The sequence below is a fragment of the Phaethon aethereus genome, assembly GCF_964289735.1.
Source record: "Phaethon aethereus genome assembly, chromosome: 3".
In the NCBI taxonomy this organism is placed as follows: Eukaryota; Metazoa; Chordata; class Aves; order Phaethontiformes; family Phaethontidae; genus Phaethon; species Phaethon aethereus.
The window spans coordinates 85,791,526-85,818,204 of NC_138576.1; the positions used below are offsets into that span (position 1 = coordinate 85,791,526).

General features: G+C 39.5%; 1 protein-coding gene across 1 annotated transcript in view; it reads right to left on the reverse strand.

Moving 5' to 3' along the window:
* The window catches only part of HEATR1 (HEAT repeat containing 1), a gene marked incomplete at both ends in the record, with an annotated part of 38,076 nt that extends 25,512 nt beyond the window's left edge, over positions 1 to 12,564 (reverse strand). The window contains 14 exons of the mRNA XM_081998473.1: positions 119 to 330; positions 627 to 715; positions 1,697 to 1,792; positions 2,166 to 2,273; positions 3,490 to 3,607; positions 4,067 to 4,177; positions 4,521 to 4,629; positions 5,451 to 5,584; positions 6,829 to 7,040; positions 7,612 to 7,752; positions 8,509 to 8,610; positions 9,136 to 9,277; positions 10,214 to 10,430; positions 12,423 to 12,564. Of these exons, the coding sequence (XP_081854599.1) occupies positions 119 to 330; positions 627 to 715; positions 1,697 to 1,792; positions 2,166 to 2,273; positions 3,490 to 3,607; positions 4,067 to 4,177; positions 4,521 to 4,629; positions 5,451 to 5,584; positions 6,829 to 7,040; positions 7,612 to 7,752; positions 8,509 to 8,610; positions 9,136 to 9,277; positions 10,214 to 10,430; positions 12,423 to 12,564 (1,933 nt within the window). The remainder of the gene's footprint in view (positions 1 to 118; positions 331 to 626; positions 716 to 1,696; positions 1,793 to 2,165; positions 2,274 to 3,489; positions 3,608 to 4,066; positions 4,178 to 4,520; positions 4,630 to 5,450; positions 5,585 to 6,828; positions 7,041 to 7,611; positions 7,753 to 8,508; positions 8,611 to 9,135; positions 9,278 to 10,213; positions 10,431 to 12,422) is intronic.
* Positions 12,565 to 26,679: the final 14,115 nt, after the last annotated feature.

The window sequence follows — 26,679 nt, forward strand, 5'->3', positions numbered from 1 at the left end:
CATGATAGCTTCTCAGTGACAGCCAGTCTCCTTCAGTAAGTGCTTAGGTTCAGTAAGCTTAACATCCTAAATTGTCACAATTTTTCTTTCACTGACGTAGTTACAACTAATGCTTTACCTTCTGGCCAACTTTTCAGTAAAGGGTGTAAGGAGCAGAGATCAGATTCTGACAGACAAACCGCCATTTTCCAATCTGAAGATTTTGAATTCACATTAGTGATTACCATAAAAGGTAACAACTGCATTACTGCTTCATCTAGTAGTTCTTTTTTCTCTTTCAAAATCTCCTCTTTGACTAAAATTTTTATTGCTCGCTCCAGAACCTTGTACCTAAAAGAGAACAAGTGATGTTGAAAACCCGTTGCTCAATCATACTAGCAACATTTCCTTCATTTTTCTGCATTTTCCATGGTGATTTTCTGAATCCAAATAGCAGTGAGAACAAATAAGGACTTAATGGGAAATGGTATGCAAACAATTGGAACGTTTCTCTTGTAATTCAGCATAGATGTAGCACAATAAAAAGTATTTGAAGTAAAAAAGTTTTTAACGTATGCTTTAGAGTTTTTTTTTTTAAATTCAATTTATACAGAAAGAATGCAGACTGAAAAAAGGCACAAACATACCACTTTCCATCCTTTGAAAGATCAGCTCTCTGGAAGATGTTCAAAAGACTTGATATTACTGCTTCTGGATTGACTTGTTTCCTGAAAATCTGAAAAGTAATTAAGAAATGCAAGTATAATAAAATACAAAATAAATTACCATATCATAACAGAAAATGCATCTGCTATACCAAGCGGAAACATGGATCAAACATCACTAATTGCATTCCTATTGATGATCATGTAATAAAAATGTTCTCAGGGTAAACAGAAGTTATAAGGCTGCCCAGTATGCCCTCCCGATATGCTAAAGTAGTAAGTTATTGAATGCAGAAATGTTTGGTAAAATTGATAAACGCTTCATAAGTAAGAATTGCTTTTACTTTACATAGCATCTGTATGACAAAAATATAAGGCACATTAACAAAAGGTACTAAAGTTTAAAAGATAATCACTCATGTGCTTCTATTCCTATTTTTCCGTGATTGAGAATGGATGAACACAAGATCAATTATACTAATGCTAATAATATTCTCCACTCCTATGAGCAGAAGCAATAAAGAAAGACTGTTACTGTAGCTGGAAACAATCAGTACAATGCGTACCAGAGTCCTGTCCAGTAAACCTGAGCTGGAGTTTAGGACTTTGCCACTATCAACTGATCAAATGACTCTCATATGGAAAAACTCAGCTGAGCACTTCTCACTAGTGTAATGGCTTGTGACTGCACCATTTTCCATCCGAAAGGCAGATGACATGGCTTGCGTTTTTATAGAAAAATGTACAGGACAAGCAGGAAGCACACTTCAAATAATAATCAAAGATTAAAATATGCTTTAGTAGCTACATAAAAAAATAATAAATTCAGGTTAACTACAAACACTCTGGGAAAGATCAGGAAACAGAAATTTTGAGGGGAATTCTGAGGAGGGAAACAACACAAGCCTCCTCAATTTGTGCTGCTTCATCCTGTTAAAGAACAAAAGCCATACACTAAGGACATGAGTGGCAGAAGGGCAATTACAAAGAATACATTCCAGATAAACATTCATCTAAAATCTCACCTGATGTATCAAAAGATACACACTTACCTCCAAAGAACTGAGAGCAGACATTACAACATCTCTGTTGTCATCCTTGAGCCGACCAAAAATTGCTTCTTCTATGAAAGACTGATCAAAGCCTTCCTGAAAAAATAAAGGAGAAAAAGAGGCACAAGAAAAAGAATCATTAGTTGGTAGCATAATTTACAGGTTTTTAATGAAGTATCTGAATCCTAGTACAAGAAAAGCAGTAACATCATCTAAATTAAACCTCAAGTAACAGCCAGACTAACTTTCAACAGCAAAAGAAAGAAAACAGAAGTATCCCTGAGCTTAGACTTTATCTTAGACCACAAGCAGTTTAATAAACAAGAACTCCAGCATAGGGAGAAATGTTGACAGAAGCCTACTGGAAACACCATGAAAAACAGTGAGCATGACCATCTTCAACTGTTATGTCTGGTAAATAACATAATAATGTCTTTGAAAAGTTAAGTGAGAGATTCAAGACACAAACCTTTGATGTTTCAATAACATCTTTCAAATGCTGAAGAGCCAGGATGCGCACAGCTGGCTGAGGATGATTCAAACTAAGCAGAAGGGAGGTATCAGAATCTTCCAGAAACTGAAATACAGATTTCAGTGACTCACTGCATGTTAAAAATACTTTAAGCTTATATAAGGATAAACAGGAGAAATTCTTTGAGCAATTTTTTGTACCAGAAGAAAACCTGTATAATTCAGAGCCCAAAAGTGTCAATTACAGAACGATGATGATGTGTAACTGTTTCAAATTTGGTTGTCTTCACTTTGGCAGACAGTTTTTGAAATATAGCTTGAAAAGTACAGTAAACCAGACACCTTTTTGTCCTAGAAAAGCACTACTGTCCTAGAAAAGCACTCCTTATCTAAGGATTCTGAGAAAGCTCTAGCGACAATGTCAGTGTGACAGAGCACAGATACAAACTGTTAAAAAGGCATCCCTGCCAGTCCAATTGTGTGCACTTATCTCAGGAACCTTAAAGACTAGAAGAGTCTCATATGCCTTTGTTCTGCATGCCTTGTTTTTCTGTTAATCCACTTGTTATTAAGTCACAGAATCTGTGCCTTCATTAAACCAGTACAAAAATACACGAAGCACTTCTTTATGTGGTTTATCACCTTTTCTTAAGTGCTTTCAGTCTTTCAATCATTGCAAACACAGCCATAATACTAACAATCTCTTAATAATAAATTCCTTGGACAGATCTGTTGCACTCATGGTTATTCTGTTAGGCTGAGTTTCAATTGCTTTTCAGAAATGACACAGGAAGAACTCTGTAGTCACTCTATTCTTCCATGTTACTGACTGTAAACGTTCATAAAATCAATGCAACAAAAAGGACGGAGCCGTAAAGTTCTTTGTCAGCTTTCCCAAAACAGACACTTCTGACACTGACAAAAATCTTTAAGTAAGGTGAGGCTTTGCTGGGCACCACCATGTTGTCACTACCGACCACTACAGTATATGTAGTGGTCATGTTCCTAAGGAAAAAAATTGATAGCAACTGGGGCAGGTGGAAATGTATCAATTTTAACCATGAAAAAAAGCTCATTCTCACAATTGCTCATCATAAACATGAACTTAAAAAGACCTGATAGTTTTTGATTTTACCACAGTTTTGATCAAGCCTCCCCCCAAAATCACATTTAAGTGGTTAGTTTTGTTTTGGGTTTTTTTGGTGGGAATGGTAGAGATTTTGTTTAGAAAGAGGAAGAGAGAGCAGAACTTTGCCAAAATATCAGCCTTCTGATAGTATAACCAGATAAGAGCTAGCATCACAAACTGAGCTTCTACCTACCTTGTATTTGCCACAGCTTAATGAAAGAGAAATAAACTGGTGAAAAAGGTTTTGGTCAGCCTCATCTGTGCAATCTTCCAGATGCTTCTCCAACACAGAGTCTAAGGCTTTAGGATACCTGCCAACAGACCAAACCCCCAGCATTTTCTACAGCACATTACAGAAGAATATGCATTTACTAGAGAAATACAGGGAAATACAAGGAAGCTGAATGCACACACACTCATCTGAACGAGCTATTTTAAGTAGCTTGGCAAAGGCAATCAATCATTATGTCTTAACACAGATGAACGATACGCAGATCACTAGGATAAATAATGAGCAGAAAAGGTTGTGCACACAGCAAACAGCTGTACAAAGCCACTAGGTCTGTGTCCGTGTATTACATTGATAACAAAATATAGAAGTACAGACCAGTAAAATAAAATTTGGACAACAATTAGGGGTCAGTTATTTTTACTGTATTTATTTGGGCAAGAATATTGTGCTTACTACACCCAGCTACACATAGCTGACATCACCACTCTATAGATTGTGGGTCTGGAACCCAGACTTACTGGAAACTTATGGAACTTACTTTGTCTCAAGAAGTCTGATAAGAGGAAGCATCTTTTGGTTGAGTGCAGCCATTTTGGTGGGATTAGATTCAATCTCTGTACCGTAGGAGATAAACTCTTCAAGAAACTTGCTAAAATTGTAAACAAAAGAAAAAAGACACCATTTTTGGATAGTACAGTTTTCATTAATGTTATAAAGCACACTGCTAAACAAGTTAGGATTAATATGCATTACTTATTCCAAGTACAGATTTGCTCCTCGCCTGAAGTTTCACTCTGTCCCACAAGTACTCCCACAAGGGCTAAAAGTATGGCGCTTCTGGATTACTGAATGAGTAAGGTTTGGAGTCAAGTTATGAACCCAGAAAAACACGCTCATATAATGCTAATGCCATCGTCAGGAATTAGTTGTTATTAAACCAGAAATTACTGTCGTACTGCAATATTGAAGAAAAATAATCAAAGTTAACTCACGAAGCCAGCAACTGATCTAAATCCTTTTCCAGTGGTATACTCTGAAGAATAGCTTCAAGATGTCTGACGTAAATCTGATTCTCTGTCTCCTCAGATTCTTCTTGTTCCTCTAAGGACAATCCGTAATCATAAAAGATGAACAATAGTTTGAGAATACCCCCTCATAGGGATTAAAGCTAATAGCTTGTGCAGGCATTATCATCAGGTGAACCATGCACACAACTTGAAGACCACAATGCTCATTGATTATTAGCACTAAGTCTCCTTGCTGCTAGCAATGCTTTATACCAATGTCATTAAAATGCCAAAGGCTGTAATTGCTACCAGTAAATTCAAGTATGCTTTGGAATGTTCCAGATCTCCTAACACAACCTGTGCCAGCAACTCCCTACAGCATTCCCTGGCATGAATCTGGCCCTTTTCAACAAAAGAGCCTTCCCAGCCATGACTAAGCGGTTACAAGTCCACAGTGTGAATAGACGTACTAGTGCAGACACAGGCTACTACTCCATGCCAGTCAGCCTGGCTGTCTTGGACTGTTCCCAGGAACATTTAATTCACCAGGTAAACACAGATCTCCACTACTTAAACTACGTATGGAGTACATGTAATCTACCTAACAATCATTTTGCAGTACTACAATGCATCTCTAAGAGTCAGAAATTTCATACATCAAAATTAAGTTACTGCTGAAATACTGCAAATCAACATCTAAATCAAAGCGATACAGATAAAACAATGCCTATAATAGCCTCCTCTATAGGGCCTGCAAAACCAGAAAGCAACACACACACAAAAGCTCAATCAGGTCTTCACATGTACTGGCATAGTTTTAATGGCAGAAGCAACTAAAATCACACAACTACGACAGTGATCACAGCTATCTGCCCATAAGACTCGACAAAATTTAAAAAATGTATGCTAACTTACCCATATCACTTTTCATGACAGTGCGAACAAGGTGAGGCAACAGGTAACGCAGAAGAGGAGAAATATCATAGCTTGCTGAAAGGCCTTGCAAAAGTGTTACCAGTTCTCGGGTTTTGCACAGATAATTAAATGGCCTGCACAATGGAACAGGGAAATAAAAAAAAGAAGTTATGTATGCTTATCTGGGTTACCAACACTTTCAAACCATGCAGACTTCCTACGGATTCAATTTTCAGCATCAGGTAATAGACTCATTGTAAACAAATGCTGAAAAGATTTAAAGGGTTCCACTGCCTTATTGCCAGAGGTTTACTGTCGCATTTAATACCCAAGAAGAAAACAGGGTACTGCCACTTATGCTGAGCACAGCTGCTGCAATGGCACAGTGAACATACTGATCTCTTTGCAAAATTGGTGGTACAAGAAAAAATACTTATCTGGATTGCATGAAGAGGTATCCTCACATTGCAAGAAGCCTATCTATTACCCAGTGGCAGCAAAAGAAAGGGAAGAGAAATAATAGCTCCATGACAGGAGATCCTCAAAGAGAGTAGAAGCATCTTCCCTTCCTGCTAATAAAAAGTTTCACTCATCTTGTCTCCTTTTATACCCACCTGACTGGATGCTGCATAATGCATCAAGCATGCCTCTCCTCAGTTCCCCATACCTTAGGTTTTAACCCGTTTTCCTCTTCTATGACTGTGTTCAACTATCTGGAAGGTACTTATCTGTACTTATCCTAGCAAAGACTTATTCTACTGTAATACCCATGCTAACCTCTCTGCCAGCAAGCAAACTCCCTGCAGCGTGTGGGACTTCCATCATCGTGTTCAACTGCACGTTAACGGCACTAGCTAACTGTATCAGGGCAGGGCAGATGGGAATGAAATACTCTATGTACTTGCAGAAGAACACCTGACTTGTGAGACCAAAGAAGTCTGGTATAGAAGCACTTACACTTCAGGTGTAACTCAAAGCCCTTCCACTGAAGGGACAGAACTTCTTTTTCCAAGCTATTCAAATAACCTCAAATTTGCACTACCATTACTTTGCTGGTTTCTCTTCCAGGATTCCCACTTTCAAGAAAACCTCCTACTGGCAGGGTTCAGTTGTGCACACTGACAGCAATCCTTTACTGAGGGAGGTGGCAGGAGAGGAACTTACAGATGACAGACTCACACCACTGAGACTCCTTAGCTGTAGCGAGCATACAAATTTTCAAAGTAAGCCAAAGACATTTCCAAGCCCTTTGAAATATCAATTACAAAAATTTCTGATAGGAAAGTATCCCTTTAATAAGGAGGATAAAAAAATTCCAATTATGAAAGTGCAGTCTGAGCTTTTAAAAAGTGGGAAAACTCTATTCATGTAGACTTACTTTTTCCCAAGTTTGTCTCCTTTCTGAGTTTGTAAAAGTAGGTTCAGGCATGCTATGCCATCCCTGACTAATGAGGGCACTTTAGATAATGTCTTGCTTATCTGTAACATCAAAGAATGCACCAAGGAAGTCTCCACTGTCACTTTTACTGTCATCTGGCAGATTATCATGTATGTTGCAGCTCTGTAATCCTGTATAGAGGATTTCAAGCCCTAGGAAAAGAGATAAAGGTGGATTTTTAACACACACAAGTTAAAAGAAATACATTAACATAAAAATAATTTTCATTCTGACATCCATGGAATCACCCTACCTTCTTCTCTGTATGTTAACTTTTAAGGGATCTACAAACTCAACTTTCAAGAAGAAAAAGTTGCCATGCAGGGTGCACACATACAGAAAACACGTTCATTAACAGCTACTCTGTTCATTAGCAGAGCAACAATCCTGGAGGAAAGAGGATATTAAAGCAGGCTGTCTGCCCTGACTCCCTTTCCTTATTATTTAGCACGGTAAGTCTCTAAGGCAGAGAGGTTCATTCAAACTGTGTATCCATTTCACACAGCTCCATTCCTCATGCAGAGTAGGAAATATAAGTGCTCATCTGAGGTGTGCAAAGACACTATTATTCATGGATCTCTACCTACCTGATGTTTCAAAGCAGGCTACGAGTGCTATGATACATTTCACATAGAATAACCTTCTTAAATGTTATCTGCAGACATGTGTCTGCAGAACACAGTGCACTTCATCACACAGGAAGGAAAACAAAGCTTCATGTACCTTTTGGATGTAAGGGAGCAGCATAGATACTATAGCGTTTGTTATCTTCTCTGCGGCTCCAAGAGCTGATACAATGGTGGAGGCATAGAACACAAGAAGAACTCTCAATTGAGCTGAGTTGCCAGGAGACTCTGAAAAGACCTGGACCACAGAAAAATCAGTTGTTCAGGCATCAGGAAAAGTGGAAATGTGCATATAGCTTCCCCCCAAACCAGCAAAATCTCAGAACTCCAGCATGTAAGTTCTACCAGCTTTGCTGGCACAACTGAAGTCATCACCTCCTCCTAGCAGTAACCCTCACCAGAGGTTACTGCTCCCCCTTGCAGACAAGTAGAAGAAAATGGGTGCTATTCCTCAGCTACTGTAGTCAATCATAACAAGGTAACCTAAATCACTTGTGATTTTGGTGTAATGCTCAAGATTGAGAACTGGAAAGCCAAGAAGTGACTGGTGTATGTTTAACACCCACCTCTACATCTGTGAACAAACCCTGTTATTGCATGTGCTTTGCTTAGTTTGACAGTACATGCATTCTAGTTCTCGAAATAATTGGATAAAACCAGTTCTCTATTTGACACTAACTGAAAAAAAACCAAATAAATCCACGCACCTTCTAACATTCTCAATTTTAAGTTATCATTAATATTTGAAGACGTACATTTAAAACATGTCATGGCTTATTGGTTCTCAGACACTTTCTTACAAGAATTGCTGATAGACTGTCATCTATACAAACCATAAGAAAAGAAATTTTCATATTGTTTACTAATAAATGACTCCTTTTATGATTTGATATGTAATTAAAAATATTAGTAAATAGCATAATACTATACAAAAACAAAGATGGGGAAACCCAAATGACAACAAAAAAATAATGTTCTAGAATAAATGAACAACCTTCACAGATTTTGCCACCAGTCTGCAGATGAAATCCATGAAATCCAGATCTTTGTAGCAGTGTGTAATGACAGTACCCCTTGCCAGTGGGACTCCAGGTTTCTTTACATGGTGAAAAAAGTAAAATTAGAACACTCAAGGGTAAAGTGAAGCACTCGAAGTAAAAATTAATATAACCTCTAAATTAATCTTACCGATCAGTTAACACCATTTAAATTGAAATAAGTAATGGAAACCCACACATCTCTCTGGAATTTTTTGTATCTACACTAAGACAGATGATGAAGAGCATTACATATAATCTATATTCAAATAAACATATATTTTAGAAAATTGACATGTCTTCCTAACAGTAGCAAATACTTGCACCTTAAAAGCATAACTGAACTTTGCCAAAACAAAAAGGAATTACAATCAAAGCTTTTTATAATTAACTTTATATTTAAAGAAAGATAGCAGAAGCAGGTAGGCATCCAGGTTCCATCCCTGCAATGAAATCTTTCAGTACATTTCTACAACTAACCACATGAACAGGTGGACCATATTCATAAACCTAGTAACAGAGTCAGAATATTATTAATAAAGTTCCTCATGTTTCTCCTAACTCGCATCTGTTAAATACTTTACCCTTATTGGATCCATCCAATGCCATTTATGAGTTGGGCTCTTTATATTTAAAAGTTGAATAACTCTCACAAATAGTTTAGTCTCATGATAAGGCAGAACACAACCAATCAAACTATCTTGATTGTAGAGGTGGATGTGAAATCTATGGAAAAAAACATACATATAGAGTTAAAAATTATCTGGGCGTGCAAAAAAAGACCCAGCCACATTCTTCTCAGAACACCTGGTTTACTTGCTTTTTAAGCAAGACGAGAGATGACTATCATACTGACTCAGACATATGGTCCACCTACAGTCCAAAATCCCAAGGTAGCCACTAGCCTGTATGTGCTAGAGGAAAGAAACAGTGCTAGCAATTTTATTCCTCACTCTCAATAATTTTAGGTCCCTATAGGAATTAAGATGACCTTAGTTTCTTCTGCATAGATTTCAATACTAAAACCAGACATCTATGAATGAAGTATGAATTTCAGTATAATACATATATTAAAAAAATTGTGATTCAAAGGTTTTATCAACAAATCGCCCATGCTTTTATGGCATGAAATATTACACTTTCTGCATGTGGACTGGTTAATTTATATAAATAAATACAACATCACAAAATACTTGGTTTGTTTCTTCTTCACACCTTCCGACATAACCTTGAAATAAGAATACTTAGCTCATGTTATAATACAAGGGCATGCCATTCATGGTTCACAGTTAATATTGAAAAATCAGCTATTTTACACAGCCCATTTCTAAAAGCATATCACATAAATGCCTCTCTAAGTCCTTTGTAAGATGGCTAGAGCTGGGCAAATTTGGTGAAAGCCAGGTAAAGAAATAATTGCTTTTACATAGAACATCATGATACATCAAAATTTCCAGAAATTTATCAAAAGGCAAAAATCTACTTGGCAAAGAACAACATCTGGCCCCATAAAGACTAAGCCCAAATGAGTACTTTTAACATTTTAACCTGTATCTTCAGAAAACTAAAGTAAAATTATCCAAAATATATCTCATTGGGGAAAAAAAGTCTGACATTTCTAGTAGCCTCATCTATTGATATATTGGATATTCAGCAGATTACCTGTGAATCAGCCATTCAAGGCACTTCTGGGCTGGCTTAAGCATAAAGTAAGGGGACAGGTGAATCAGGAACAACGAAATATTCTTATTCAGCTGCTGATTTACTGCTTTAGTCTGAACACTGCGTTCCAGGCCTTTGGACGTAGAACTAAACAAACTGGACTGGAACACTTCAAAGGAAGGATCAATCCCCATCAGCTCTTCTAAGCCAGTGCATCCTGTGAAAAAAAATATGGAAGAATGCTTTAAACGCAAGTTTTATTCACCAGTCCTACCCACCTACCTTCTCACCGGCATATCCAACTTCTTTGCTATACTGGTATATGTCATCCTCACTAAGCAAACCAAACCAAATAGTAAACAGGTCTAAGATCAAAACTTTTGCTACACTTAAAAGTATCTCTTTACTGATGAAAAAAAAAAGACCATTAACAAGTATCAGCAGTGCACTCTTACAGCAATGAAGGCCAGGAGCATCCCGGGCTGTATTCGTGAGAGTGGAGCCAGCAGGCTGAGGGAAGTGAACTGTACCCTCCATTTGTGAGATTGCATCTGGAGTACTGAGTAAAATTTTGAGCTCATCTGTAGAAGAAAAACACTGCCATATGGGTGTAAGTCCAGCAGAGGAACACTAAGATGGTCAGGGGACTGGAAAATAACATACAAGGAAAAGGAGGAACTAAGTGTGTTCAGCCTGGAGAAGAGAGAGTCAAAAGGAAATCTTCCTGCTGTCTGCAACTACTTAATGGGATATACTGTAGGTTATCAAGAAGATGGAGCCAGACTCTTCTCAGAGATGCACAATGCAAGGATGGGAGGCAACAGATGCAAGTTGGAACACAGAAAATTCCAAGTCAATGTAGGAATTGATCTTTTTTTTCTTTAAACGATGGGGTGGTCAAACATCATATCAGAGGCCCAATATTGGATCAGAGACCATAAAACCTCCATCCTAAAACTCAGCCAATCACAGGCCTGAGCAGCCTGCGCTAACTAGCCCTCTGCTCAGTTGGGCTAGTACCAAATGACCTTCAGAAGTCCCTTCCAGCCAAAATTAATCTATGGTTTTATACGGATGAAGCAAGCAAAGGTACCTCTTTGAATAAATTAAAATACAATATTCCATGTACACCACTGGAGAACCATTGGAATTATTCCTTTATTTTACACAAGCTTGTAAATACTAAGCACAAAGCAGACAACTCCAGCCGAAATAAAGAAACCAGGCAGCTGGCTGAAATATATACAAGAAATAAATGATTATATACAGCAGTTCTACAGGAACTATTTAAGAAAGTAAAAAAATATTCTATGTTGCATCAAAGACATATGTATCAACAATCTTGTTACTTAAAATGGATATATGATATCAATCATCCTGGTTTTAAAAAACAGCTTTCTTATTCAAGAAGTGTTACATTCCTGAGTAAAGTTCTGTACAAAAATGGAAAGAGATCAGCACAAAGGATCTGAAGTCCGCAAACAAAGAAGTGCCTTCTGCCATGTTACATTATTCATGGCCAAAGAGCAAGGCATCAGCATGTTTTCATGAAATCACAGAATTCAGGTTGGAAGGGACCTTAGGAGATCTCTAGTCCAAGGCCCTGCTCAAAGCAGAGTTAGCCCCGAAATCAGACCAGGTTGCTCAGGGCACTATCCAGTCAGAGTTTTCAAAAGGATGGAGAACACAACCTCCCTGGACAACCTGTTCAACTGCTTGACTGTCCTCACGGTGAAAAAGCTTTTTCTTATATTCAGTTTGAACCTCTGTTGTTTCAACTTAAGCCCACTGCCTCCTGTCCTCCAGCCACGCATTCCTCTGGACAGCCTGGCCCATCTTCTTGAAACCTCCTCATAGGTATTGGCAGGCTGCTGTTAGATGCCTCAAAGCCTTCCCTTCTCCAGACCAAATGAGACCAGATGTTCCTCCCACCAGCCAACTTTACAGGGCAAATTCTCCAGCCCCTGACCACCCTGGGGGCCCTTACTCTTCCCAATCACCTTACCCTTCACGTGCTCAGAAATCTGCTCCAAGAGGACCTGCTCCATGGTTTTCCCATGGACTGGAGTGCTCCTGACTAGCCTGCGGTTTTTTGAATTACCCTTTTGGCCTTTTTTGAAGATGGGTTTGCCTTTCCCATTATCTTCCTCCAGTGGTGTTTTGGATAGATGATTTTTAAAATCACTGGCCTCTAAACAGCCAAACTCACCGATTGCGAAAAACGTGTCCCTGTCAATACCAGCAGCCTCCTTGCAAGTGAAGAGCAGTGATGCGACTTCGCTGCGGTTTAGGAGGCTGGGATCGCTCTGGGGCAGCGCCAGCCGCTTCAGCTGCTCCGCCAGGGACGTCATCGCTTCCTGTTTCGAAGAAAGGCGCCTCCAAAGAACCCTAATGAAAGAACATCCAAGCAGGCCCGCGGATAAAGCAGTTGCACGGAAACATGCCGCCTCTCCGCGCGCTCCCCGTGCAGGCCCCGCTGCCGGCTGCCCGCCGGGGGTGCACACACGTGGGGATGGGCCGGACCCAGCCAAGCCGGGGAAGAAGAGGCACTGCGGCAGGCGGCGACACGGCCCGCGGTGACACGTCCCCCGCGCCCAGTCCCGGACACCGACCTGCTTGCGCGCCGCTACCGTTCCGGGTCCCACGTGGGCTGCGCGCGCCTCTAACCCGGAAGCAGCGGCTCCAGCGGAACGGGAAGTTCCCGCCCCCCCCCGGAACCGCGGGCAGACCGTTCCATTGAGCATGCGCCACCTGCGGGCGCGGAGGTGCTGGCGCGTGGTTGGTCTCCGCGAGGGATGTGGCCGTTGAGGCCGTTTCCCGCCCATTTCCTGTATCCGGGCGGGTGCCTCGGAGCTCAGCGTCCGTGTCGGGGTTTCGTGCAGGTGTGGGGTGGGGCCAGCCTGCCTGTTTTGGGGAAGCAGCTGGCCCAAGCGACCACTCGAGGTGTGAAGGGCCGCAGCGCCGGCGGACAGACAGAGAAGCCGCAGTGAGGTGTCTGCAGCAAGGCGTGCTGCTGGCTTTGTGCTGAGCCCAGCAAGGCCACAGCCTGGGCTGTGGGTGGGGGTCTGCTGAACGGGGTCAGCATGTCTCAATAGTAAGGATGTGCCCAACTGGAGTTGTTCCATCTCAGTTTTTTCCATACCTGGAGTGATGCTGAGGGAAGTGCAGGGCTCCCATGAGCAAAAGGTTTGGAAAGCTACTTCAGGGCGTGTGGGCTAGATCCCAGTTGCAGAACCACATAACTATGTAGGTTGCAAGAGTCCTCTAAAAGTCGTCTCTTCCAGCACCAGAGCAGGGCCAGCTTAGGGCGTGTTGCTCAGAGCTTTGCCCAATTGCGTTTGGAGCATCTCCAAGGATGGAAATTCCACAGCTTCACTGAGCCTCTCATCCAAGGCTTGGTTACCCTCAGATTAAAAAAAAATTCCTAATATTAAAAACTGATGTCTCCCACCAGTTTGCATTTGGGGCTGCAGGGTTCTGCATCTGGAAATTAGTACACAAAGCCAGAAAGGGAACATGACTTGTGACAAACCAGGAGAAGCCTGGAAAAAAAAAGCAGAAATAAAACTGATTTCAGTTGATGTCAGTGGATGGACAAAATGATGCCAAATGTAACAATTCCAGCACCAGATCTGTAAAATTATTTCCATATGTTGTTGAAAAGCTCTGTGTTTTTGGAAGACAACAAATTTGTTCACCTAGTAAAGCTGCCTTATTTGGCAATCGTTTAGCATGCACTAGAAATAAGAAAAGCTGATAAAATTTAGGGTTGCAGAGAGTTGTTTAAATGTTTAATTTTATCCATTAGGAGTACTCACTGATCTCAGTAGGACTCCTTGCTTGGTTTGCAGGAGTGGGAGCAGAGAGAGGAAATGAAGGTGGATGTCTGACTTTGTGCCTGATTATATTTGCTGGTGCCTTGTCAGAGAGCATGTATTAACTATATATCGTGTTGCTTCTGACATGATATTATCTGGCTGTAATGACAGCAATTGCTGAGCTGTTAGGGGTTGCTACCCCTGCAGTTACAATAGGGCTAAGGTGTTTGGAGAATGTTACTGATTTAAATGGGATTGCTGTTATTTTTCTCGTTCTAACGCTAAGATTCTGATCATTCTAGCAAATGACCTGGCTAGGGGTAATGCAAACCAAGAAGCCAATTGCACTTTTTCACATTTCCTGTGGCTTCTGTGCATCTTTTTCCTTTATGAAGCCTTCATCTGACCTTATTTTCAGCATCATTTAAACCTGCATAAATATGCATGTTTCCATGTCTAAAAATACAAAACATTAAAATATGTAGACTTTGCAAAGGACAGAAAGCTGTTTGCTAAAAGATTGCTGGTTTCCTTTTTTCAGATGTGGTTCATTATTTGAATACTCCAACCAGAAAGGTAAACTAGAATTTGTCAATGCTGAAATGTGTTCATGTTTCCCAGTACTCCTATCCCACTCTATTCTTTCCTGTGGAGAGCTGCAAGACAGATGTTTCATACATGCTTTCTGTTCCATCCTTGTTTGGTTTCAGAGTAGAGCTGGGATTCCCTTTGGAGGTCAATTGAAGGAACAGAGACACCTTTTGCAGAGGGAAAAATATTTGTTCTTGACTTAATTCTAAAAAGTTTCCTGGGAAAAATATAAATCCAGAAAGTCTATTAGCAAATATGCTTAGTTGGCTTTGTAATTCCCCAGTGATGAAGCTGAATATCAGAGATTTGCTCCATGCCGGACTACAGAGAGATGCTTTTTGGAACTTAAATCTAAGCCTGTTTCAACCTGTCCCTTTAGCTTCTCAGTGCCTGCATCATCACATAGCTAGTCTCTGTGGGTGGAATTCTCGTAGCCATACTATAGCTGAGATCACCTCTGCTGATGGCTCCTATTAAACTGCTTGACACGTTAGATTGTCTGCTAAAAAATTTTGACGTCTTAGAATATAAATTGTCATATGCTAATTTTTGTTTGGAAAAAAGTGATCTGTTTCAAGCATTTTCTCTAATCCTATTCACTCATAAGCATTGGTGTATTTGAAAAGATTTGATTGAGAAATGCAAACACTGTTAAACTTTTAATGTTCTTTAAGACTAGGTAAGTTTGTGCTACCACTGGAACAAATATAATTTATATCTTTATATAGATAAAGAGCTAGTCTTTATGTTCCTTTCCTTCCAACTCACCTCACCAGCTGTGCATAGATAGAGCTGTATCTACTTTGGTAAGTAACGCAACCCAGTAGGAGGAAATTTGTAGAAGGAAGTCATGCTGAGGAACCCTTGTCACGCTCTGTGCATTTCAGAGGTTTTATGCAGACTAGAGCTTGTTCTGCCCTGTAGACCAAATTCCCATTAGGTGTGCTCCCAGAATGCATCTTCTGGTTTGGTTTCATGTGTAGGCAACAGATGGGAGGAATTTCATTTAAAGAGGAAAAGAGAATCACTTCTGATACAAGAGTGTTCAGTAGCATTCAATTATAATATATCAAAATGAAGGTAAGGAATTGAGTACTGCCTGTACAATTTACTGTTTACATACAAAGTTAGAGAGTGTTTGTATTAAGGACTCTTAAGCTTATTAATTCATTTGCTAAGATGATGTTTCTTTTTCCTTCTTGCACCAGCTCCTTAATCTAATGAGCCACCATGATTTTGGATTGCTAAAACAGTTCTGAAGATGTGAGAGAGCCACCTTCCGTGTGCTTCACCATTGCTTGATAATAATCTTGGTATGTTCCCTGACATTTCCCCATGCCATTTCTAATAGGGAATGTGACAGTGCCTGACATCTAAAATATGATCTGATTGCAGCGTAATGAAGTAATATTAAAACCTTTCTAGGATATGCAAAGGAGACTTAACTTCCTTAGAGTGTATCAAGTTCTCTTTTTAAGCAAAAGTAGGTGTTAACAGATATGTGTGTTTAATGTGGGAATATGTGTGCTAACTGACCTGTAAACTGATCTGTGTTCTAGAGCCATGGCTTGAACATCTTGTAAACCAAGATAATCTTATTGTCAAGGGATATATTTTGGTTTTGTGTTAGTTGTAGGAGGCATGCCAAAGTTTTGTAGTTTTGGAGGCTGTGCAGTTGAATCTGCTACTCTGAGCTAATCTGTGTCCCTTGTTGTTAATTCGTGTACAGATCTGCTCCCTGTTGGAAGTTTATAATTTGTAAGAATACATCTGTGGTCTCTGAATTTATAGAGTTACTGTAATTATCAGGAAGAACAGTGCTTTATTGTGTACTTTAAGGCTGCAGTAATGTGTTTTTCTCCGTTTTCACTTCTTTCTGCTCTCTGTGGCAATGCAGCAGTCACCCTTCACCTCTGGACATTGTGAAATGATGAGACAGTACCCTTCTGCAGCATATACATTGATAAGGCCTTGAGACCGTTATTCCCTTGGCTAAGCTTTTGTTAGAAGCAAAGAGATTGGAGCCATTGTATCATGTAGCAATGCAAATATGTAAAACGAGAGACTTAAGATTTGTTTTCCTTATCTACCCTTGCTCCCCTAAGGGCCTGATCTTTTTATCCTTACATTAGTGAAACTCAGGAGTAATTCTGACGAGGTCAGTGAAGTTGTATGAGTGGGCAGCTGGTGTGACTGGAGGCAGAAACAATCAAGCATAATTTGATGGTGGTTGATGTTACAGAGAATTGCAGTTCTCATGGCTGGAACAGGACTGAAAGGAGAATAATTCTTCAGCTGAACTGAAGAGCTGGAAGAAGCTTCCTTGCTAGGCAGTGTATCAAGCACATCATTGCCTTACTGACCACTGTGGCAGGCAGTGTCATGTTTCCCTGGCTTTTCTTGGAAGATCTATTGCAGCTTCCCCCAGCCATAAATTCTTAAGTGTAGCTGCATTCCAGATCTAATAATAAATAGAAACCCTCTGGATGGGATGGTGGGAAGCTATTTTGCAGATTTTACTGTATTAAAGGCTTTCTGATATGGTAATATAAACTGAGGGCTTTTGAATCAGAAGTGTTGTAAATGAAGCTTTTAAATGTAGGAGAAATAATCCTCAGATAAACAAACTAGCTTCAGCTGGGCACATGCAGGGAAAGCATTGGCTTGAAAAGGGTAGGCAATAGTCATCTTTGTAACTCCATTTGTATCCACTTGACATAGGTCTAGTTTGTCCCAAAAGCATCAGGGAGAGTAAAGGAGACAAATGGAGATGGTGAAAAATGGAAGAAAAAAGCAGTCCTTTCAGTGCCAAGCTACTTGATAAATTGTGATTTTTTTGTTTATTGTGTAAAAAGTCAACAAGAAATTTGGATTTTAATGACTGCACAATTGCTGTGATGAAAAATAGGAAAATGTCTTTCGTGATTGTTGTGATTGTGATAGACTTTTGTCATTATTTGATATTTGTTACACTGGGAAATATGATACTGTGTGTCTATGTTAGCTGTTTATTATTATGAAAAGATACCTGTGCCAGACAATGTACTGAGAGAGTAGGTGTGATAGATCCACTGTGTGGTAGTTGTGAGTCACACTGTTTAATGCATGGGGAGAACTTGGTAATCAGAGTGTACCAACATGGCCATTAGGGACTTGGATGTAATAAGCAACAAGGGGAGTGTTGTATACTAGACGTGTCTCACCTTTCATAGCAGGGCTGTAAACAATAAAAGAGATGATAAACCGAAGGATGGGGAGAAAAAAAAAGTGATCAATAAGGAATATGTTTAACACAGCATACTTTTCTTACTGCGGTATGCTGTCTTGCTGTCGCCTCCCTCAATTGCCTGTTATTAAAGCAACTGACCAGGCGTTGCAGTAGATCTCATATGGTGCAACTACCCATTCCTGAACTGCAGCTGTTCAAACCCCTCTTTGTTTGTCAGCCAGCCATTTGCTTGGGTTTTTTTTTTTAAATGCCAAGATGAATCACAGCTCTTTCCCTGAAGATTCACATGCGAGTGTCATTCCTGTCCAGATGCACTAGATACAAATTTCATCCTTTGCCCAAGCTGGCCATTGAAGCCAGCACTGCTTTCATTTCTTCATTTGCCCCAGTCACTGCTAGTCCATGGGCCTTTTCCATACCTGGTGAATATGTGGTCTGAACTAGAATGAGCTCACAACTTTATATGATAATGCCTGAGAACAATATGATCCACATTCAGTAGCAGAGAGGAGAATATATATCTGCCGGTTTTGCTGTTCAATTATATTCCATTACATATTTATATTTATCCATTTTCTAAAGGTTATTTATTTTACACATTTTTGTGTAGGAATGAGTTATGTGTTCATGCAATGCCTAGCACAATGGCACTGTGAGCACTGGGAATAACTGAACATCTCTAAACGTATGTATATATGCATATATATATGAGAGATAGTAATACTGTAATATTTTAAAAGTATTAGGAAGTCAGAGAGTGCATTTCTGTGATACTGAATTATACAAAGTATCTGCAATCACAAAAATCCCCTAAACTTTTCCTTGCATTTCAATGCCATTTTAAAAAATGTTTGGCTTTTGTATTTGCTTTCATTGTACATTGGAAACCGCCATGTTGTTATATGTCTTGGGACTTCTTCAAGGAAAAAACCCCTGTTATTAGAAGAAATAGTGTCTTTGATTTAGATGGTGAGGGCATGCAACCGAGTTTTACTGATAAGCCTAGATCTCCAGATTCGCTGATTTACTAGAGTTGCCATGTTTTCAGAGTTGGAAGTAGTGGCCCTGCTGCCTCAAGATGATGTAAAGACTCTGTGCTACCTTTTATAAAATAGTCATGACAACTGGAAATGTTATTGATAACAGCTAATAACTCTTACTGACAAAAGCATATGTCAACGTTTTTTTCCAATGCATTTCTTACTCTCTGTCATTCTGCATGTATTCTGTATGCCAGGGACTTGAGAGAGTTCTCTGAAGAGAAATTACCTGAGAAAGACTTAGAGGACCAGTGACATCAGAGGCAACTCCCTCAACACACTGAGAGGAGGGTGCTATTTCTGCAGAAGGCTTAACAGGCACTTAGTATAGTGGGCAGGAGGGCAGCGAGGTTGGTCTTGAACACACAGAGAAGGGGAGTGTGTGGCGGTAAGAATCAGGTGATTCTGCCACGGATGCTGATACACCTCTTTTAAATAAGCCTGGTGGCCCAAGACAAAGCAGTTCCTGCTGCGATGCTCTCAAATACTGCACAGGAGATGTTACACTTCAAAATCTTTCTTGCTTTACTTGTGGTAGAATCCCTTTGGTTTGTAATACCTGCTGATTCTTAACAATATGGTGATGCGTGTGCCTTGTTTTAGTCTGTAGAGGGGAAACAACACATTTTAAACAATTTATGACTCATTTAATCTTTGAAATGTGCCTAGTTGGTCTGTGTCAGTGTAACACATTTGAAGACTCTTTTGTGTGAGCTGCAACAGACAGACCTGAGATTCAAAACATGTTCTTTCTTGAGCAGAAGCTCTAGTGGTTATGTAACTGTTAGACTGCTGTGGAAACCTTTAGTGCTTTCCTTAACTTTTTGTATGAACTGTCTTCCAATTCAGAACTCATTTATAATTAGTTGTAGAGCAGATATCTTACAAGAACTTCAAGGTCACAAGTCAATTAATGGTGGGCTATGCCAGAGTTAAGTTTTCCAAACAATCTTAATTCAGCTGCTTTGTGTGTATCACAATGCGGACTTTAATTGGATAGTCACAAACTGCTTTTTCTGTAGAGATCCTACTTTGTTCAGTGTATTGCATAAGCAGTGCTCTACAGTATTTTGATTACCCATTTTTATTCAATGAAGGTCTGTTGCACTCAGTTGAAGCATGTTCCCAAATACATAGTTTATGATTTTCAGCTCTGATCATCACAGTATTTGTACTTGTCTTCAGGTATTCCAAATCTATTGGGTATTTGATTTTCACATACTTCTTATACTTCACAGTGTTGGTATTATTCCTGGTCTACAGAAAGAAGACTGAGGTACGTGATCCAAACTGTCCATAGTTCCATTTCCCCATCCAGTGGATAGTTTTAGGATAATGAAACAGGTACTATGGAATTTGTCATTTCCCTAAAGTGCTTTACAGAACGCAATTACATACTGTCTTTTTGCCCACTGAGTAGGCCTAGTGGTTTGAACTTTTAGGCCCAGCAGAATCCTATATTTGTCTGGTATTTCCATTATGCAATGTTTTAAACATAGTCTCCTGCAATTGAAAGTGTGGTCTATAACCCTCCTGACTTCCACCACTGGTAATTTAACAGTAAAAAATCAGGCCCTACAAATTTAGGACCTGATCAGTCTAATTTTCCATAGATCATCTGTGTGCCAGGGTTACCTATGAAGGAGTTATGAGGGGGATTGCTGAGCTGTGGGGAACAAATGAAAAAGTGTTTTGATGTTCTAGAAACGCATTCGTAACTGACTGGTCTCCCGTAGAGGAGTCCAAGGTATATTTGAATCCATCCATTTGAACTACAAAATAAGCTTTCTGATGGATGCTTTTATCATGGGGAAAGAGGCCAGGGGAAGATATGTTCAGACTATCTCAACTAAAAATTGAATTCCAGAGTTTGCTATAAATACATGTGGAGCCTTACAGCCTATAAGGGTGAGTTCACCTTTGCCCTAGTTACTGAGTCTGCCTCCAGTAACTTGTTGTCAATATGAACTGGAAAAATACCTGGAACAGCATCTGGCTTAAAAAAAACCCCAACCCTCTTGAATTTTGTTCAGTTATGCAATTCTGGAAGATTACAGCTATTACAGATTTAGCTATGGGACACAACAGAGATCTAGACTGCACATTAGCACAGTTCCACAGCATTTATGCTGTAGACAAACTGGTTTCAAAGTGAAGAAACACGAAAATACTCTCTCTCCTCCTTTGCTTATGCTAAACTGGACTTAAGAAGGAAGAAAGGTGAGCCAAGAAAGAAAGTCCTTTTTAAGAAACGAAAGACTTGTCTACATTCAGAGGGATTGAGAATATACAAGAGCCTTCACCATGAGTAGATTATTGCTGGTAGATCTCAAGAGCAACCAGTCTCATACCGGAAAGTATGTCATGCAAAACTGATACCCATTGCTCCTGAGATGAGAATACAGCTGAAGTTAGTGAGAGAGATCATAGTTGGACAGGGAACAATTGTCTTCAGAACAGGAATTGGAAAATTTCAGGCCTTCCTGCTTTCATGTCAGGCATGGCAGGAACACTGCTCAGTTTCTCAGTGCTGATTCTTAATACAGCTGAGTGTCAGAGTAAAGCTTTGTTGGAGAGGATGTAAGGACGACAGTTCTCGAAAAGGAAAACTTGTGCTATACATGTTGCAAAAAGAACATGTTATCCCTGTTTGGCAGTAATTCAGTTTGCACCTCATGTTGCCTTATACAGGGATGAATTTGCCCCTTTTATTAATGTTTGTATCGCTCCTGTGGAATGAATAAGTAGCTAGTATTAATTTTTACAGATTGGCAATTTGTTCATCCAGGTTGCCTTCTTGAGTGTGTAACTTTAATTTCATTGATGTTGGTGAAATTACGTTGGTGTAGCTGGAAAAAGAAATGAGGGCATTGAGACTGCAACTTGTCTGAGGTCATTCAGTCAATCTGTACAAATGCTGAGTTTAGAACACAGCAGTGTCTGATATCCACTGCCCATATCCTGTGCCCATAATCTCTACCTCATACCTCAGTGATTTAAAACCTGCCAGGTCTCTTCTGTGCCCCTTAGATTATTATTGTCTGGAAACTATGAGGTAGTTGACGATGTTTGTTTCTAGACAAACAAAGGCATGTTATCTATGCATTCCTTATCTCACACACATCTTTCTTTTCGCAGTGTGACCAAAACTATGGCTGAATAATGTTGTGCCCTTTTAGCCGAATAGTCTCAGGTAAATCAGGTCACGGGCTGGCTCACTAAGAGTTTTTTTTTAACTGCTTGTATTCATGAAGTACAAATTGTGTAGTCAGTTGCAGGCTTTGGCATTGCCCTTGTCACACAGTTTCTTCCTTGCTTAGTATCTTTGCGTGATAAGGCTAAGCCAACATAAAACAGAAACACAGCCAGGATTCTGGGAACACATGATGGTGTGAAAGCTTCTTCAGAAGGTTTGTAATAGGCCATGCTATACCCCTAGTTGTGCCCCTTGCATTCTCTTCACAGAACCATTTTTAAAATCCTGGATCTGTCTCACCATTTTTTCCGATCTTATGCCAGCACTATTTGTAGTTTCCCCACCTGTTACTGTGTGTATTACATTGTAACTGTCTGCATATTGCTCTGCAACTTCAGTGTGCTAACAGGCTGACTGTAGTGTTGTATGTAAATTACCATATGCATTTCCCAGTTTTGCCTTTGATGTTACATTTCTAACCTGTGCAAAGCATCTATCGAAGCTTCTGATACTACTTAATTCATGATCTCATCTTGTCTTTGTGAGTTGCATCTACCCAAACAAGAACCATTAAACAAAAACACACCCTCAAGCGGCTCAAGGGGATAAAGGAGTTCAGGTATCATGGTTTCTTCAAAAATATTTAATAGAAATATGTCAGCATGTGAGCTCTGAGGGCTCTTCTCATTCATGAAAGGTATGATCTTGTGTAGTGCTGCCTGGCAGTCGCCATCACTGGAGGGTTTGCCCTCTGCTACATTTCATCTTTCAGCACTCACGCTGCAGTTTGTCATTGTTATTATGTATCGCCGTACTGCCTAGTGATACTGTGGCAGAGGCCAGATGTTGAATGCTTCCTACTAGTATCTGCCTTGAAGCCCCACTAAGAACCAGGACCTTCTGCTGTGCAGGCTGCAAGTGTAGCCCTACCAACAGTAGGGACATTCCCTCCAGAGTATAAGGGACCCTGAATGCCTGGGCGAGCCTGACATACTAGAATAATACTAGGCATTTTTGGGTGCAGGCTACGCTCAGACCTGAGAGACAAACATGGAGGTGAAGGGTGTACGTAGGTAAAGCATGTTGTAATCGTAATTGTTCTGTAGGCTCCTCAGGGGTTTTAGGTGGAAAAAGCCTCTGCTCTGGAGAATTTGTGTTCTAGGTGGACATTAAGAACCAAAGTAAGCTTTGCTGACACTATTTCGGGGATGGGAGAGTGCAGCACAACAAGCTTGTTTCTCTTTCTCTCAGTGAGAGTAGTCTAATGGGCCAACACTTAGCTTTTTGGGAAAATTTTATCTGAATTGACTTGCTCAAGGTCACATAGGGCATCTTAAGCTGGTATGGATCACCCCATGTCTCAGCCCCGTGATTTTCCTTCCGCACAAAGGGTTGGCAAAAGGCAGTGATCTGAGTGCAGCCAGCATATTCTCCATACTCTTGAAGCGCAAGCTGTGCTTTGGTAGTATTTGTCTGTCCTATAAATGTTTCTTGCTACAGTTCATCCATGGCTGAATTTCACGGACAGAGTAAGTCGTCTCTATATATAGCTGATGAAGCACTTCAGGATCTTCTGACAATGTCAGTTGTTACTATGAAGCCAGCAATGCATTTTTGCAGCTCTTTCTCCATTTTTATTTCCAAACCTGTCATTTGAAATAGTATGCTTAAAAAAAAATTATAATATATACTTAGCTCCTAGTTAATATCACCATGCATATGAGTAGCATGGGGATTTTTCAGAGTCAAAGTTTGTGCCTCTTGGTGCTAGATGTGGGAGGGCTGATATGCTCAGTGCCCACAGTGCTTTTCCTTAGCTCAGACAAAATCAGAATTTTGGTTCCCAGATGTACACTTCTCTGCTCCCTTTCTGCCTTCCTTCTGTATGTGTTCATTTGGGGAATACGAAGCAAGTTTAACATTTATTCATATTATCTTTGCATATTGAATTTAATTCCTTGGGTTTTTTTATGAACTTACAAAATAGTGTGTTTCTTACATTGAAGAAGGTGGGTTGTGTTTATTGTATTGGGGAAAAAAAGGGTTTATTTCTCAAATAAAAAATAAATACATTTTATAACAACCCCCACCTTTCTGCTTAGCTTTGTTCAGGAAATTTATGCATAGTTTTTAACAGAATCCAACATTTTGGCCCAATCTAAATTATCAATGTCTTCTTTAAATAATTCAAGTTTTTGTTGGTTAGGCTTTAAACTAGTGGGTATTTGCTACAAGCAAAAAATACATTTTAAGCGACTGTTATGACATGCTTTGAAAATAAAAGGGCTTTTTGATCCCTCCCTTAACAGTTTACACAAGAGATCAATCATTTTGAATTTATTTTCTTTGATCTTTCATTGACTTCTTTCTTGAGAAACCACCCTACTGTTCTTTTTCACAAAGAACAGGCTGTGCCTGGGGAAAGACGATTGCTTAAAGACTCACTATGGAGCTCTCATAAGGTTCTTTATCTTCCTGTGGCCTTTCTGAGACAGTTTGGGCAGATGTGCACTGTTTTGTTCCTACACAGAAGTCTTACAGCTGAAAACTAATGATAATCATTTTCACACGAGTTGATTGTTTCCCAGGCAATTATTTATGTAGAGAAATCTAGCTAATTTCTTATTCTAAATCTCACTAAGTTCAAATAGAGGAATGATCTGAGGAAACAGTGTTACAGTATTTTTGAAGTTTTATGAAAAAGTTGGGGTTTTATTCTTATTCTAAGAATTTATAAAAGGCAAGAATAAGAAGAGGGTTGAAGGAATTGAAAGTCAGATAAACAGTGAAAATATGGAGGAGTGAGTTCTTGAGAGAATGATAAAATGGCTTTTGGGGAGCAAATGGATGTTAAATATAAACTGTGAAAATTTCCATTTCATTAAAAAAATTATAAAGGTTCACACAGAAGGTGAAAACTGTGCCTCCTTAGTTAGAAAAGCCCTGCAATTCTCAAGTAGGGAGAATTAATGCAAAGTGTGCCAGGAGGCTTTCGTTTAGGTGGTATTAGATTCAAAGACCCTTCATAAGTTGGAACTGTGATAAGAAATACTGAGTGAATTCACCCAGAGCCCTGCTGCTCCTGTTAGGAAAGTTCTGGCCTTCTTGGTGCTCCTTGTGCACCGGAAATGATAACTTGTTGCCACAGTGTTCTCCTGGGGTAAAGGCATTCTCCTGGCTAGGCCTTTACTAGCATTTATGTTACCATGAACTACAACTGCACACCTTTTGCCAAGTAAAAGATAAAAATAATTGACAATTCAGCTCTGGCATCTCCATTTCAGATATCCCTGTGCCACCTTATTTCTTCTAATCTATTTGGCAATCATGAGTATTCTTTTTGTCTTAGCACATTGAAAGCAATCTGTGTCATGTCTACCTCCAATATACCTGCTGGTTCTTGGATATCTTGCCACATCAGCTTAAAATTCCATATCTATATGATTCACTGTGTTTCTTCCTCTTTTGCTGCTCAGCTTGCTTATTCCTGCTCTGATTTGATTTTCTTTCTCCTTAGGCACACATAGTTTGTATCTGTGCAACTCTGCTAGCCTTAGTGGGGATAGTCCTAACCTACATATGATGTGGGAATAAGCTGATTGAATCACACTGCTTTATTCACACCACTCTGCTAGGCACAGCTTTCCTTTTCTCTAGGTGAGCTGGAAGAGGCAGCTCCCTTTCCACTTCAAGTTTGGCGTCAGAGTTCCATTTTGGCTCTCTTTCCACTACGGACCTCCATTCATATGCTTCTTGTTACCATCCCCACAGTTCGTTTATAAAACTAAATTAAAGTAGTAAACAAAATACCAGATACTCCTCCTAAAGCTCCATCTATAAATATCTCCCCTGCCTACTCATGCTGTCTGATTAAGGGGCAGTAAGCAGTTATTTAGAGAACCTAAACCAGGTCAGATTCCATCAAGATAGGTGGTTTAAAAAAATATAATAAGATAATAATATATACATATTATATATTATAATAATAAATTGAAAATATAGTAATATCATAAAACAGGATATTCCGTTTAGCTTCCTGTTTCATAGGTGAAAAGCCCAACTCTCTCAAAATGCACACTGACAAAGTTGAAGCCCCCTATTTTGACATTCTTAGAATTAAAAAATTAGATGTTTAATTCTGAAATATTTTTTTCATTCAAAATGAACTAATATAACCTACCCAAAGTGGATTTTGAAATACATGCCCCTTAATAGAAAAATGTGGGTTTATTTCTATTTGGAATTAACTTGAATTTTTTTTGATCTCTCAGAATAGCTGAGAGATACTATGGTTCTAGCTGTTGATTCCTTAGAACAACGATGACATTTTTGTTTTAGTTGTTTTGTTATGAAAGTACTAAGTTTACCTATGTACTAAGTAAACATGAAAAAATGAACTGTACCTTTGCATCAGTGGCTAGCTATGTTTTGACAAAACCCAGTTGTTTTATGAAAAATCTTAACCTTCTTTCAGAATTCTAGAAAATCTGGGTAGATTTGCCTTTGATTTCCAGAAATCTAGGCATGGATCAGACTCCAGTCCTAATCCACAGTGTGATTGGATACTCTTTGTCATCATAATGCCTCAGTTT